The sequence below is a fragment of the Condylura cristata genome, unplaced genomic scaffold, assembly GCF_000260355.1.
Source record: "Condylura cristata isolate star-nosed mole 26May11 unplaced genomic scaffold, ConCri1.0 scaffold00008, whole genome shotgun sequence".
Taxonomy (NCBI): domain Eukaryota; kingdom Metazoa; phylum Chordata; class Mammalia; order Eulipotyphla; family Talpidae; genus Condylura; species Condylura cristata.
The window spans coordinates 35746774-35763585 of NW_004567109.1; the positions used below are offsets into that span (position 1 = coordinate 35746774).

The 16812-nt window shown below is 36.0% G+C and overlaps 1 protein-coding gene across 1 annotated transcript in view; it reads left to right on the plus strand.

Moving 5' to 3' along the window:
* The window catches only part of INADL (InaD-like (Drosophila)), a 250541-nt gene that overhangs the window by 134092 nt on the left and 99637 nt on the right, over positions 1–16812 (plus strand). Inside the window, exon 28 of the mRNA XM_012722487.1 lies at positions 7117–7313. Coding sequence (XP_012577941.1) covers positions 7117–7313 — 197 coding nt within the window. The remainder of the gene's footprint in view (positions 1–7116; positions 7314–16812) is intronic.

Below are 16812 nucleotides of genomic sequence, written 5' to 3' on the forward strand. Positions count from 1 at the left end.
CACACCGGGGAGCTTTATGTGATCTCTCTTTTAAATCTGAGTTATCACATGAACTGGCATGCGGTGTCTTGACTTTTCAAAGATGATAGTCCAGTTTGCTCCCAGTATACTAACTTTGTTTCTCTTCTCCCCTTTTGAAATTCTAGTTCACACTTTTATTATACCTAACAAAATAGAAGCAATTGTTTACCGAAATTGTAGGAAAAACCTCTGAGATTTGAGAGGGAGAGGGGCACATGGGAAGATGGAAAATTAAACAAGAAAGACTGACCTTGAGATTCTAAAATCATCTATTGTATAATCAAAACAAGCTTCTTAATTAATCCTGAGGCATGCTTGTGGAGCCAGACACAGTTTCCATATTAGATTAGTCTTGGAAAGGGCATATTTAAAGATCATCATAAACTTTATGGTTGGCTACAATAATGGCTATGGAAACAATTTTTCATTGCATGGGGATGTCTGGTTTTCGTTTTTGTTGTTTATTTTTGTTTTTGTTTGTTTTACAGAATTGCTACCCATGAGTATTATTTAAAGAATTTGTTACAAAGAAACTTTACCATATTCCTAACCTTTACTTCAGACACATTGGCCCAGAATCTCAGCTGGTGGAACCCTGTTATTACTCTGTTTTATAAAGTCTAAGGTGATTATTAGGTCTAGCCAATCTGGCAGATAATCTCAGGCTAAGTCTGGGAATCATTGTATCAGCTTCCTTAAGGGAACCTCTTCTTACTGTATTTGTAATAATTTAAGAGATAGCTGTGGTTTGAGGCAGAGAGCACAGTACTTAGATTCAGCTGACCTGTACCTAACACTTTATATCTCTGGGTATCAGTACACTCCCTTATAGATCTGTTACAGGTGTCTGCATAGGATTCACTGACATGGTGAACTGTGAAATGATTTTTTTCATGTGAGCTGATTTTACAAGGATTCCAAAAGTAACTGAGTGAGTGAGTGAGAAAGAAAAAAGAACCTTCTTGAAAAAGTTAATAGAAAAATTGAGCATGATGGGTAGGGGAAGAATTGAACTAAATACTGGAAGCCTTTAGTTTCTAGCTATAAATTAGCTATATATCTTTACACAGGATTTTCTTTTCTTTGGTCTTATTTATTTAATTATAAAATGGTATCCAAGAGAGTTGGGGTACTGCAGATTTACACAATTTCCCATTTAATGTTTTGCCCAAATAAAAAGCCTCTGATTTCATGACATGGTGAAAACACAGCATTTTATTTATTTGAATAGTTGAGCCTGGTATCTTTTAAGTCCTTCCTACTTATGAGTCTAAATAGAAATTGTAGGGTAACCCATATTCTGAGGCCTGAAAGTCCTAACAGTAAAAATGTAACCAAAGATTAAAGAGCATATGTTAGAGGGTTTTGGCACTGACATGGTCAGATTATTTTTCCTGTTTTATGATGCACTGAAACAGTGATAAACCTTTTTGCTTTTCAAGTTTCTTCAGTTTAATAGAGTGGGTTTCAGAAAGTTAAGATACAAAAAGTAATTTGTTTTACCAGTGGTCCCAGTGGATTTTGTTACTTTTCAATGTGTTCTCTTTGGGGGAATGCTGTTAGATCTCAAATCACTTTTGGGTAGCATTGTTTGGGACATGGGCAGCAAGGTATAGCATGTCAACTGAAGAAAGCCTTGGAAATTATTGGGCCCTTTCTGGTGCATAGCACTGCAAGCTAGCCTCAGTGGCTTCAGCTCAAGTTCTATTCCCAGCCCTGGGAGGTGACAAGGCAGACCTCTCCTGACCCACCCGTTGCTCCCCTCAGCAGTTTACTTCATCAAGCTGCCTGTTCTGCTCCCCACTCTGTGTCTGGTGAATCCTATCACTGACCCTGTACCTCTGGGCTGTACCCCAGTTCTATATGCATAAATAAAGAAATCTTAAAAAAAAATGTAAAATCTAAAAGGATACTTTGCCATAGTGTGAGGACAAACAAAATTGTGTTTGCATCCTATTAGGTCTGTTTCTACTTGGATGATCTTTGTAATATCTCGACTTCCACACCTAGAATGTAGAGATGATCAGTCTTACCTGACAGGGTGGTTTTTAGCTTGAAAGGACAAATTTTATTGAAAGGTTTGGCATAGTTTTATGCAACTTAACAGGTTCCCAATAAATTGTTAATGAAAATTCATAATTATTTAAATACATCCAACCATTGTTCTAGAATTGCTTTTTGCAGAGCTTTATCCTGCTGAACTTGCCCCTTTTCCTATTCAAAATAAATAAAGTCAGGGAAAGCTGGGTGACTCATTTGTTAATGTTTAGGCAAATAAAATTGGAAGATGTTAGAGGCAAAATTATTGGAAACGTCAACTAAAACAAGGTTTTGGCATTACGTAGTAGAAGGTATATCTGATTGGGAGTTGGCTAGAATATAATATTCAGTAAAATTTGCCAATATTAGTTGGTTCTCCTGAATAGTCAGAAAATAGGTGGGAGACATCAGCTGCTGGTATTTTTTCCCATAGCTCTTACTTCTCTGAATTATAATTAGTCAATGCTTGCTTATCTCCAATGCTAGATTTTAAGTCTTTGAAAACAAATTCCACAGTGCGCCCTTCATATTACAAGCCTGACATGAATTTGATTTCAGTCAATAATTGTTAATTGAACAAATGCTATTACAGTGGTGTCATAACAAAACATTGGCTAGAAAAATAGGGCTACCAGCTTCAAAATTTCAGGACAATAAATCTGTAATATATGCCTAAGGAAACCAGTTTTATGAAGGAATTTATAAGCCTATCAGTCGGGTTTTACTAAATTATTCTGGTAAATATATGTAACAAACTTGCTATTTTAGTCATTCTTAAGTATACAGTTCAATGAATAAAACATTGTTTTATTTTTCTCTCCTAACACTATTTGGTTCATTATGTTCCAGCCATTTTGAGGTCAAATTCATTTTTTTAAAGATTTATTTATTTATAAATACAGTACTGGGGTACAGGCCAGAGGTGTGGGGTGCAGTGAGAGGCTTCACCTGAGACAGGGTGGGGAGCAGAACAAGCAAATCCACTGAAATATATTGCTGAGGGGAGCAGTGGGCAGTTCACCATGCTGGTCACCTCTGGAGTGGGGATCAAACTCATGCTGAAGTGGCTTTAGCTTCTTAGTACTGTGCTTTAATCCACTGTGCCACCAGGGAGGGCCATCAAATTCTTTTTAAGGAAAACAATCCCATTTTGCAAATACAAAATCTGCAGTTTGTAGAGGTTCAATAAGCAGTCCAAGGAGCTTGTGGTATGTGTCTTTTCCAGAATTTAAAATTGAATCTGACACTGTAGCCCTTGCTTTTCACACTAAGCCACAAAAATATGAATGTGGATAAAGATCCACCATTTATAGCACAATTAATTTGAGTTCTTTATCAGTTGAAATGAAGTACTATTTTACCAAAGGAGGATCCCACTTGTCATTAATCATTTATATGTCTGAGTGGTTGGATTATAGTTAATGACTATGAAGGTTAATACTTCTTTTCTCTGAAGATTGCACAGATCAAATTTTGAACTTGGAAGTCTTTTTCTTTACATTAAAATAAATATATTTATACTGATACAACTTAAAATCTGTCTTAGCTTCATACGTTTTTTTGTGGGAGCAGAGGGTTGGGTTAAATATAATCCTTATGCCATGGCACATTACTAGTTCCTGTCGCTAGTCTGCTGGGGTTCCTGTCTGGTTTCCTTTGCTCCCTCTCAGACCCCTCCCCACCCAATATAATTAACCATTCTAATGGGTTAAATATGTGTGCCTTTGTGTATACACTTCTAAACCAGGTTACTGTGGTGTTTTGTACAGTAATCTAACTTTAATTAATATTAAGTACATGAATGGTGTTGACTCCATTCTGTTTCCCTCTTTTAATTCAGTATTAGTTTTAAAAATCTCTATGTGACCATTTCCAACCCCATTTCATCTGTTATCTCCGACTCCTTACTACTTCCATTAATTGTAATGAACATTAACTAATTATACATAATACATATCAAGAGTGGAGTTGCTGGTTTATGAGTTATGTGCTTAATTTGATTAAATAGTGCCAGGCTGCTCTCCAAATGCGCCCTCCCTGCCCTGCCCCCTCAGGGCCTGAGAATGCCTCTATCCCCATAGCTACACTTTGGCTTAATGATCCAGCTTTCAAATTTTGCCAGTCTAATAGTATAAATTAATATCTCATTAATTTTTATTTTCATAATTACTAATTAGACATTTCTTCATATGTCTCTGACCCTTTTAAATTTTACAGCTTTTGATCATATTCCTGTTGGCATTGCTGGTTTTTTCTGCTTCATTTGTAAAAGTTCTCTCTATATGCCCCATTGACTTTAAATAACCTAGATAGCTTTTCCTGCTCTGTCTTTCTGCTTGTAATTAAAGTTCAGGAAATACCTTCTATCTAGTTTGCCAACAATTTAAAAGTTTAAAAAATATTTAAAAGGTGTTAAACCTTCTCAAATGCTTTTCTCCATCAGTTAACAAAATATTTCAGTTTTTCTCTTTTAGTTTCTAAACAGGGTGATTTTTCTTGAAAACTTTCCTGATATTTAACTATTCTTGAGTTCCTGGAATATACTTTTAATAATATTTTGTAAAGTTAAGTCATGTGAACTAGCTTTTCTTAGGTCAGAAAATAGTAAAATATTTTCTATATTCCCATATCAAATACAGTGGGTTTAATATTCTTTTAATTAAATTTACTTTCTTAAGAACATCTTTACAACCATGTTCATAAACTAAGCTAGACTATCATTTTCCTCATTTGTCATTATATTTTGAAACAGAATGAGAATTACTCTACTCTCAAAAAATTAGGTTGATGGATTTTTTACATTTTCATGTTAGCTTCCTGTTCCATGTTCATTTACATAAGAGATGATTTATTAGCATTTGAAATTAATAAAATTCAAATATGATCTAGGACTTGGGTATCTTTGAAATGGAAAGTCTTGACTATCATGTCGATTTTTTTAATAATTATTGGTTGATTGCAGTTTTACATTTACCTTTGCATTACATATGACATTTAATATTTTTTGAGAAATCTGTCAGCTGAACTTTAAAATTTGCCAACATTTAGTTCATATTGACATATGAACTGTCTATCCTATGTGAGTATCCTTAATCTTATTTTTAAATTCTGGCTTCAATTATTTCTTCTTTCTAGTTCTGTAATTTATTTGTATCCTCTATATTTTTCCTTGAGAAGTATTTACAGGGTTTTTGAATAATCATTTTTAATCTAAAAATCTTCATTGTAGTGTTTTTGTTTTGGTTATTGTTTTGCTTGGTTGTGAGAGTCTGTTTTCATTAACAGATGCTCTTACTTCTGCTGTTTTCTCTCATTTCCTTGCATTGGGGTAAGCAGCTCTTTTTCCAGCTAATAAGTTATAGTATTTCTACTAAAGTACATACATATAAATAGTATTTGCAAACATATGCTATGTGTAATATAGTTACATTTTGACTTTTTCTTGTGATCTGAAACTTTACTTTAAATAATCTCTAGTTTTTACTTTATATTTCTTAAATTTGAGACCTAGAATTAAAATTTTTATTCAGTTGTGAATACTGATTTTCTAATCTTCATTTTTTCCCTTTTAAATTTTGAGCTTTTATTTTATGTCTAAATACAAGGAGTTTGGAAATTACCTTTTTTGTTAATTTATTGTTTTTCATAAGTTTATTGTACAGTGTTCAAAGAGACAACCTGTATGATATTAAATCTTGGATAATTATTTTAAAATTTTTATGGCTGGCTACATTCCATGTCTGTAATTGCTTTATGTGTGCCTTCCCCAGATGTAAAATCCCCTGTATCTAAAACTTTGTGCTTATTGTTTCATTAGTCATTACTATCTTTTCTTTAATCACTTTAAAATTTTTATCTTATTTTACTGAGGTAAATTCACTTTTCAATACAGTATATTATTTCGAGGCATAGAGTCATAGCTTTCCAGATGGATGTTACACCTATCACCAAAGCACCCATAATCCTTCACCACAGACCTTTGGGTTCCCTCACTGCTTTGCTGCTTTCTCCCACCCTCACTTCTGGTAACCTCATTTCTGCAGATTTATAGGGTTTGTTTTAGTTGAATTTGTCTGTTCCTCTGTTGTGTTTTTTCATATTCCGCATATGAATGACATCATCTGGTATTTGCCTTTCTCCTGATGTGATTTATATCACTTAGCACACTCTCCTCCATTGCCACCCATGTTGTCACAAGTAGCAAGATTTCATCTCTTGTTATAGCAAAATAATACTTTGTTTATATGCCAATTTGAGTTCAGCAGGGAAGCCAAGGATTCTACCACATTGTGTCCACTTTGTTAGGTAAGACGATAAATACCAGATGGTGCCACTACTATGCAGAATATGAGGAAACTAAACTGAGAGTCAGATAAAGACAAGCTTAAAAACTCACCCTTGATAGCTGACTACAGAACTGAAGCACCAGGGGGGAGGGGTTAAGAACAAAGAAGGAAATTGGACTTCGGTGGTGGTTACCTGATAAAGGTATTCAAATATTACTCATTAAAAATAAAATTTTAAAATAATAATGCAAGGTCCTCCCTGGTGGCACAGTGGGTTAAAGCACAACACTAAGAAGCTAAAGCCACTTCAGTATGAGTTCGATTCCTGCCCTATAGGTTACCCACATAGTGTGGCAGACCTCTTCTGGCCTGCCTGCTGCTCCCCTCAGCAGTGTGCTTCGTCAGTCAGCCTGTTCTGCTCCCCACTCTGTCTCTGGCGAATCCTCTCACCGCCCTCTGGCCTGTACCCCAATTCTGAATGCATAAATAAATAAATCTTTCAAGATAATTCATGTAAAGTCTATACCATTGCAAAATTGAACAGTTGGAGATTTTATGGGTGAGCTAGTCTTTGTATATGAAGATAAAACAAATTTTTCACTCTAAGCTATGACAAAAAGTTATGAATAAGTTACATACTTCATTATGAACAGTGAACATTTGTTGAAATAAAATTGCAGTGAAGGAAAAATGCTGACATTTTATAAGATGGATTCAACTGCCCTTGTAAATACTTTTATTTAACCCTTTCTTTTGTTGTTGTTCACAGAAAAAATCAGACAACGATATGCAGATCTGCCTGGAGAATTGCACATTATTGAACTTGAAAAAGATAAGAATGGGCTGGGACTCAGTCTTGCCGGTAATAAAGATCGGTCACGTATGAGCATATTTGTGGTGGGAATTAACCCAGAAGGACCTGCTGCCATGGATGGGCGAATGCGTATTGGTGATGAACTCTTAGAGGTGAGAAGTGTTTATTTTTCTTTCTCCTTGCTGAGGTGCAGAGGCTAATGTACAGGAAAAAGAGGTGAAAGGGAAGATTATTGACAACTATATAAAATCATTTTCTAAAGCAAGGACAGTAATAATATTGTTGCTTATAAATGCTTATTTGTTGCTTAAGTCAAACTTATTTCTCAAAATAATTTAACAGCCCTTAATTGAAATTTCTTAGAAACAGTAAAAGAAGATAGGGCTAGCTTTCAACTTAAAACAGTTCAAAACTAATTTGGTTGTTTGTTAATCCAGACTTGTTAGTATTCATCAAAATTCTTTGGATTTTGAATTAGCCATAAGTATGACATTTGTTTTTTGTTGTTTAATTCTTTTGCAAAGTGTTAGAATTAAGAAAACATTGTGAACTTGTTGACAATGAAGGGTTAACATCTGAAGTTGCTGATAAGGGTTCAGACCTGTTTGGACCTTCTCGGGGAACAAAATAGAAGTAAGAATAGCTCAGGAGCCTGACCCTCTGCTAATTACTCTCTAACTGATTTCTTCATTGATCTTATTCTTATTTTCCTAACTTAAACTCAGGATTTGTGTTCTAAGTTTATCTTGGTTTGTTATTCTTTTGTTTTGTTTTGTTTTGCTTGTTCAATCATTCATTAAACTAAATTTGAGTGTCCCTTACTGCCAGACACAGAAAAAGAGATGAAAACTTCCAGTCCCTTCACTCAAATAGTTCACAGTCCAGAGGAAGAAAAGATACTTTCACTAGAAAATAAAAATATGACAATAGCTAGTGTTTACTCAATACCAGCCACAGTAGGTCACAAAGCAAATGATAGTGCTGGAATTTGGTATCAGGTGGTTTGACTGCTCAGTGCATAGTTATCCAGGGTGCTGTGAACCCTGTAGTGTGAAATACTTAACAACCCTTGGACATTTGGGGAAACTGAATCCAGAAGCCTCAAGTTCAGACTGCTTACTTGACATGAGGGCTTACTGATTTTGCATTTTATAATTTCCTCTGCAGAATCTGAATCAGAAAAGAATGCACAGTCACCTATAGTTGGCAGGTTTAATAATATCCACAGCCAAAGCTGGTCAGACAATTCTAAATTTGTCAGCATCACTTCTCTATTCCAAGTGCCAACTATTTCCCCACCTAAAAATCTATTTCTACAAAGTCACAGTAGAATTCTTCTCTTTTCTTATTCTTTTGTAATATAGCATCATGAAAGGGACCTACGTTGGGTAGTGACTACCATAGTCATTAAATAAAAATCAAAGGTGATTCTTATTAAGCAATATAATTAATTGCTTCATGTTTATTTCCTTTGACTAATGTTTAAAAATGGTCTCGGGGTGATAAAGTTATGGTACCGTTGGTGGTAATTCTGAAAGTTGGAGGTTTATGGAGTTATTATTTATACTTGACCAGTGAGCTCCACACATTTGTATTCAATATTATTAAGGGCTCTGGAAGGTCTCCATTATATGGATGTAAAAATTGCAAAATAACAAGCTTAGTATTACAGTACTGAGTGACTAAGCTTGATAAGAACCCAGACTCCAAGACCCATGACTAGCCAGTAGACTCTTCCCCTTTGTTAGCTTCAGCCAAACCCCATTTGTTTAGATCTATGAGAATCCTGATTTATGATTCTCTAGTCTTTAGGGAATCATGTATATTTAGTCACCTTTGTGCACACATACTGAGACACTGATTTCCTGTCTTGTATGTTATATGGGAATGTTCCAAAGACTGTATTTTGGAACATGGAGAGTCTAGTTCTATTCTCTACCTTATTAAGACTCAAAAGTGAATATCCTATGGGATTCAGACCAGCTGAAGCTCTGGTATTTTAGTTCTCTGTCTGACATTTTATTAGATATTGGTTACAAATAAGCTGTGTCTACAGAGAAATGAGAGTATTTTATAGGTATATCCAGAATGCAGGGCATTCTTTGTGTAAGGTAAAGCAAGGTGCTTTGGACTTAGAAGACGCACTTGTCCCAGTTCTTTCAGCTTGTATTTTGGGAAAAGATTGACATAGTGCCTGGCACATAGTTCACTGTTGATTCAATCACATTTCTTTCCTCACAGAAACGTCAGGTATCTGTGTGCTAGCTAGAGGCTAGAGAAGCTCTCCCAGGTGAAGCAGAATATTTACATCTTGCTATAATATTGGACTGTTCCTTCTGTTCACATTTGGATTTGGTCGTTTTGTTTACTCTTCAGCAACATTATCTTTATTCAGAGATGCAGTGAACAGAGATAAACTTCTTTCCAATGATCCTCTTATTTAAAAATAAATATCAGTTACAGAAATATGCTGAAATATAGATAATAGTGCCATGTACCTGTGCAGAGTTAACATATCTTCTATAAGCCTTGGTTACCTTATTTCACAAATGGAAGTCATTTCTCCATTCAGCAGTGTCTTATTGTCCATTTGCCAGGTAGGAGGCAGTATATAGATGAAGTGCAGATTTTACATTAGTGAGCCAAAGACATGGTCCTGTTCTCACAGAGCTTATAGTTTGGTGATTGTATACATCATGCTCAAAAGGGATTGTGATGACTGAGAAAAGGTATGGCAAGTTTTTCCCTTCATATAATATTTTAAAACATTTCAAATGATTGTATTTATAAAATAATAATTCCTCATAGATTTCAGTTAATTTTAGTTTAATTATATGAGTTCAGAGATAAATTAACTACATTTATCTCTGAACTTATGAACTTATGTCCCAGAGAAAAGTCTTATTCTTCAGTAGCTCCATGCAGTATCTTTAAAAGTTGTGAGAGCAGAAAAATGCACATTTTAGATTCTAAGCAGTTGTAACCCATCTTTTCATGTAACTTCTGGCTTTAGGTTAGGAATGGGGGGAAAATAAATTCATGTGGGAAACATTTCCCTGGTTTCTTTTTATAGCTGAGAAAATATTTCAGTCATTTCTCCATGATGTGTGGGGAATTTATATATAACATAATATCAAGTCCAATGTACTTTTGAACAGAAATAGGAAATTGATTTAATGGTGAATACCAGGAAAACAAAAGTCAGAGTTACAATAGCTGTGCATGGCTATTTTAATGCATTAGATTGTGGAAGGACACAGTGTGACAATAGGCTTTTTGATTATACTTACTAGATTTCTGGGGATAGGAGCAGATCTGGTATGTTTGCTTACCAGCCCACACTGCATTTATTTTATGTCCTTTCTCTTCAGTGGAGGTAAAATTTTCCATGCCTTGGTCATTTTTACAACATCACCCTTTGCTCAGATTGTTTCTCATTACTTTCTCATTATTGTAATATCATTTATTTACTTTGCTAACAGCTTTCCTTTATTTGTAGTTGACCTGAAATGAGGCTAACTTACAGAAAACACAAAAGAACCTACATTGTGGCTTCTTTTATTGAGCCTACCTGGTGGCTTCTTTGAAGTTAGAAACTCTGCCTCTTACAGGAGCTCTGTCCATGGCTGTTTCTGTGCACCGCCTTTGCCAATAGTCTCGTTGCTTCGGCTCTGTAGCCTTACAGTGGAAGAGCAGTCAGTGACTCCTGTCAATCGATGGCTCAGTTCATGTATAAAAGAAACCTTACATTATGTCCCCAGAAGACACCATGATTAAATCTCTGCTGCTTTACCCTTTGCTGTGATGCTAGTGTGGAGGTTCTGAATTAATTTGAAAAAGCATTAGAATATAATTACTTTGTAGGATGGAACGAGACCTGCACTAGAGTATTGACTTTCCCTAAGCAATTAGCCCCAGAAAATGCGCAGGCCTGGGCATGGTGCTGTCATATGAATGTAGGATTTATATATAATCTGCTCTACAATGCAAGTGTAGGAAGAGAGTGCTGATAATGCTTTGTGGAGAACTGGAGTGGTATGTCAGGTTACAGAGCAGCCAGAAGGCCAGTGTGGATGGCACTAAAGCAGAGTTTATTGGGTTAGCACTAGAGCTGTGTCTTGTCTGGCTCCAGTGCCCTTCAGGAGAGAGGATATGCATTCCAGCTTCATAGCTTTTCCCTACAGGATAACCAAGACTAAACCACATCGTTTTTGCATCTGTATGATGTGTTTATTTAAGAACTATTAAAAATAATTAACATGAGTGTGTCCCATATATGCCAGGGGTAAAGACATAGAAGTACAGATAAAAACAGATCTCATTGTCTAAAAATATTTTGTAAAAGAAAAAGCCTGGATTCATAGTTACATGGCTGACCAGAGCACAGGCAGTTTCATTCATCAGGAAACTCTTACCAAAGGGCCTTTACCCACACCCCAGCCCCTACATTAGATCCCTTACATTCTACTTGTTTTGGATGTTATCTTAGACTGATTGTTAGATTTTTTAAGATTATTAGTATATATGAATGTGGTTTTTATAAAATATACATTTTAATATAATAAGTATGCCCCTAGAGAGCTTATGGAGTAAAATATCCCTTTGCAGTTTCCAAAGCCCTCAATATTCCAGAATTTGTGATTGTTTAACTGCGGTTTGATTTGGTCAATAGCTTTTCACTCTTTGGACAAAAGTAGTATTGCAAAATAATTAATAATGTAAGCAAGTATTTAAAGCATAATGAAGCATCTTTTACATTCATGTAATTAATATGCCAAGCTTCTTCTCTATTAAATTAAAGCAGGTCATCGTAGGACTTTTCTAGATAATTCTTAAGTAGCCTAATTATAATGTGTTTGTGTGTAGTTGAAGTAATCAGACAGACCTCTGTTTTAAAATAAAATATCCCATTGTACAAACGCACGTTAGAGAAATAAAAAGGATTTTTAAATTACAACAGAACTATTTTTCATGTAATTTTTATTAACAGAGATAGGGTTATAATCACTAAAAATAAAAACTTGACCAGTCACTTCATGTCAAACCATATTAAACTTTAAATGTCTGATTTATTGTAAATCTACAGTGCCTCAAGAAATCTGTTTTAAAATTTGGTTGGCTAATCAAATCTGACATGCGTTAGTAATTTGGTCCCAAATAGGATCTTCCCATATCCCAAACTGAAGTCCCATTTTTGTAGCTTCTGAAAATAGCCTGCCGCCTAGTTCACAAGTCAGAAAGTCAAGAAAGTGTGTGGTGCTGGCTGAGGGGTCAGCCTCACACACAAAGCAAACGTGGGCTCTCAGCCTGGTGCACAGCATCATTCCTTTGCTCAACGTACATTCCCCTGGTCCTTACAGGAAAACCAGTAGCTGTCTGAGTCTTGAGAAGTCCCATAAATGGTTTACTTGCTTAAGTAATCCATTGTGTTCTGTCCAATTTGAGTTACAAGAGCAATTAGGGTAGTAGAGCTGTCCTCCTGTGACCGACACTGCTGTACAGAGTCAGGCTATCATACCTCAGCCTCCAAAGAAAGCACAATTCTGCTGACTATTAATGAGCTGTAAAGAGGTAGATTGTGCTTCTGTTTTCCATTCGTGTGTCCTGCAGGAAATTATCTGCAGACATCCGCTTCCTTTTTCAAATGAAGCAACCTGTAAGAGTTGCAGCAATTTCTGCACAACACTAAAAATCATAGCAACACATAAATGTATTTCTGTGCTTACTTCCTTGAGTAATTTTCAAAAACTGTCAGGCTTGAGGATCCAAAGGAATATCTTGTTATTTTCTACAAAATATCAAATTTAGACATAAGAGCTGCATACTCTAGACTTTGCCTTTCAAAGGCATATTCAATTTCATTAGTTTTCTTTGAAAGAAAAATCTCACACTTAAGCCTTTTAAATGAATGTGTTCCTTTGGAAATGCTGTATTTCACAAGAAATAGATTAAATTGAAATCGCAGAAGGCCTCAGATCAGCATTAAACTTAGTTCTTAAAACCTCTCCCTTTGCCAGTGTAGTATTAAGTTACTGGAGCTTGATGTTTATTATTTTGTCATTTTGAGAAAAAATTGCTATGATTTATTCAGAAGTACTTTTCAATTGTAGTGAAATTGTGTTTGCATGTCAGTTTTGTCCCCTTTTCTGTTCAGCCTCCAACCTAGTTACCACTTTCTGCGATCTGTAAAGTAAAACGGTGACTGCAAACAGCAGATCATTCTTTATGGGGTCTGGTGCCCAAGATTTGTGGAAAGGGAGAATATTCTCTGAGATCCTCTTTAACAGGAGCTGGTTACCGCTATTATCTGATAACCTACTCACCTTCACCTCCATCTTAAATGCCCAAAAGGTATAGTGAAATACCTGTAGCTCCTAGAAAGAGAGCTGCATACCTTCACATATGCTTTTCCCCAGTGCTGGTCCTTCCTGCCACTTACTTCCTCCCCTGTGTCTGGTAGGCTTCTGCCTACTACTCCTCAAGAGTAGCATATTCACCTCCAAAAAGAAATAGTCATTTTTATTGTTTTTGTTATATGCTTATATCCATCCCATGACAATACAGTTATTTGTTTCTAAGACTGCTTGCGACCAAAGACCATATCTGACTGAATAAAATAATTCATACAATGTGGGAATTCCTATGTCCATGTGAATCACCATGAAACTCACTATGAAATGACGTGCAAGTTTTGCAAATATGGGTCTTTAGGTGTCCACTGGGATTACAGACTTTCAACAAATAGCTAAGTCACCTTTAACAAGTTTTGCACAAGCTTTCCAAGTTCCAATTTGATATCTGGTGAAAGTAGATAACACCCCCTTGATCTGAGACTTAAATGAGTTACTATGCCTTGAAGGTCTTAGCATAGAGCTTGGCATGGCACTAGCACTCAGTAAATAGTAGCTCTTATTAAGTAGAATTAACCTGAAAGACTTCCAGGAGGTGAAGAATCCTTTCTTTTTGTCTTTGCTATACTTGGAAGACCTCCTGCATCTGTTGTTTAAAGAACAGTGCCCTTAGAGAATAGCAGCTTCTCCAAAATAGAATGTGACAGTCTATTGTAAATTATGCATATGAAACATTATATTCTTTCTAATTACTTACTGAATTTTCTCTGCTGTGTTTCTTTCACTGAGGAAGACATATAAAAACTAAAGAGTTAGAGGCTTTTTAAATTAATTTTTTAATGTAAACCGATTATTTCATATAAAATAGGATCTAACAAAACACAAATTCAGAGTCTGCTAGTGTGTCATGTCTGGGGTCAAGAGTTTGTCTTGGGTTTTTTTGTGGGTTTTTTTGTTTGTTTGTTTATTCAAATAGCTGTGCTTGCTTTCTAGATTTGATCCATTAAATCAGATTTCACTCTATTTTGAGTTTCTTGATCTATTTGCCTATTTTCCACTGAGTAGCAGAATTTCTCCAGAGGCCTCTGAACATTGGCAGGGAGCAGCTGCCTTAGCAGTAAACCCCGGTTGTTGGCACTGGAAAAAACATCAATAGCAGGCAAGTTGCTGTAAGTCTCCACTGCCCGAGACTCTGAATATTTAGCAACAGCATCATGAAAAACATAACTTTAAATCTACTCTTAAGTAAATTAAAATTAATGACCCGGTTTCTTCATTTGGACTATTAATTTTCCCTTGTAGAAGGAGAATACCATGTGTTCTAGTTTATGAAAATGGAGACTCACATCTTAAAAGCAGACATATCCATAAAGTTCAAACAGTTCAATGTTTGATATGCTCAGATTGTGCTAATCAAAAAAATATTTTAAACCTCAATCATTTTGAAGGGAGAGGGGAAGGCAGGCCCACCTCTGAGAAGGGTAGAGGAGTTGACTGACTGATGGAAGGGCCACTTCTGTGCAGTGAGCACCCCGTTACTGAGCACGCCTGGCGTGACAAATGGGGAGCCAGAAGGACTCAGGTGCCTACTCTCAGAAGAGTCGAGCTCCATTCAGTACACCTCTCTGTCCCTCCTAACGAGGACTGACTTGACCATGACAGGTGGCGTGTAAATGCAGTAAAAAAATAATGTAAGCCTGGTGTCATAGAATTCAAAAATAGGAATGTTAGCTAGATCCTGGATTAGGAAAGCCTTTGAATGCAAAGGCCTGACTTAGTAGGGAAGACATTTGCAAATGGTTACCTGATGCGGGGTATTGAATCAATGGTATCAAACATTGTAAAAAGAGATTTGAGAATATGCTTACAAAAAACGTAATAGATATACTAACAAGATATACTATTTCACAAACAGATTTTGCCACATAATACCTTCTGTCATTAAATTATGCTTTTTAAATTAATAGCTACATGATTTATTGAACTATTTCTTTTGTGTAACTAAGGTGGGTAGGCATGAAGATGTAGATTTTAGAAACCTGAATGTGTTAAGAGAAAATATATAATCTAGAGGATGGACTTTTTTTTTAAAATTTTACTTTTCTAGCGGAACAAAATTAGAAGGAAGGTATAGAACAGCAGACCTTTCCTGTCTCGCCTGCTGTTCCCCTCCTCGCTGTATTTCAGTAAATCTGCCTGTTTTGCTCCCTACTCTGTCTCTGGTAAACCCTCTCAATGCCACCCTACCCCACACCAGTCCTATGCAAAAAAAAAACAAAAAAACAAAAAACCTTTGGTTATCGAGAGTACTATAAATTAAATTCAAAGTTATTCTCATTTATTGTCAACAGTTTTATTATAGATGCTTAGATTCCTTTTCTAAAGGAATAATCTGCGGCACAGAGAAATAGCACTATGAACATCAGTGAACTTCTGGGAAGTTATATTACATGGCACAAAGGAAACGTGAACATCAGGCCTTAACACGAAGCAGGTTTCTTGCACTGGTGCTGGCTCAGCGGATTCACAAAGCTGAAGCCCACTTGCAGGAAAGCCAGGGGTTATATACACTTTGAGTTTCTGCAAGGTTCAGGGTGGATTTGCTTTGGCAGCTGTACATGGTCAGATATGATGTGGCTACATACCAAGAAGTGAGTTGTATGGCTGCATACCAGGATCTGAGTAAAGGGTCAGAGGTCGGGAACCCCAGGTTAACCATCCTGTCTTATGGTTAGCATTGGTGGTGGTACATGATCTGATGTGAAGCAAGATTCATACTAGTAACTAAGTTGCATACCAGGAACTGAGCAAAAGATCATTATTCAAGACCCCCAAGCTGCTTATCTCAAGTCACTATGCTTCAGTTATCTTGGTAATGAGCAAAAACTCATAGTACAGTGAGGAGTAGCTCAGATTTAGTCTTTGAAGCAACCTTGGATATGAATCCTGACTTTTCTACTTCAAGATAGATGGATAAGCTTCATTTTAGACAGTTACAAATATTATGTTTTCATCCATCCTTTGAAGTGTTCACCTCTGTACCCATTTTCATTATAACTCTTACGACAAAAAAATGATACTTTTATCAGGTGTGTCTTCAAATGCAATATTTCAGTGACATCAAAGAAAAAGTAGATGCTAACTACAAAAGCATAAATTTCTTTTTACTTTCCCTTCTGTAGTATACTATACCATCCATTAAAAAGTAGAAATTGGGCCCTCCCTGGTGGTGCAGCGGGTTAAAGCACAGCACTAAGAAGCTAAAGCCACTTCCGCATGAGTTCGATTCCCGCCTGCCCCG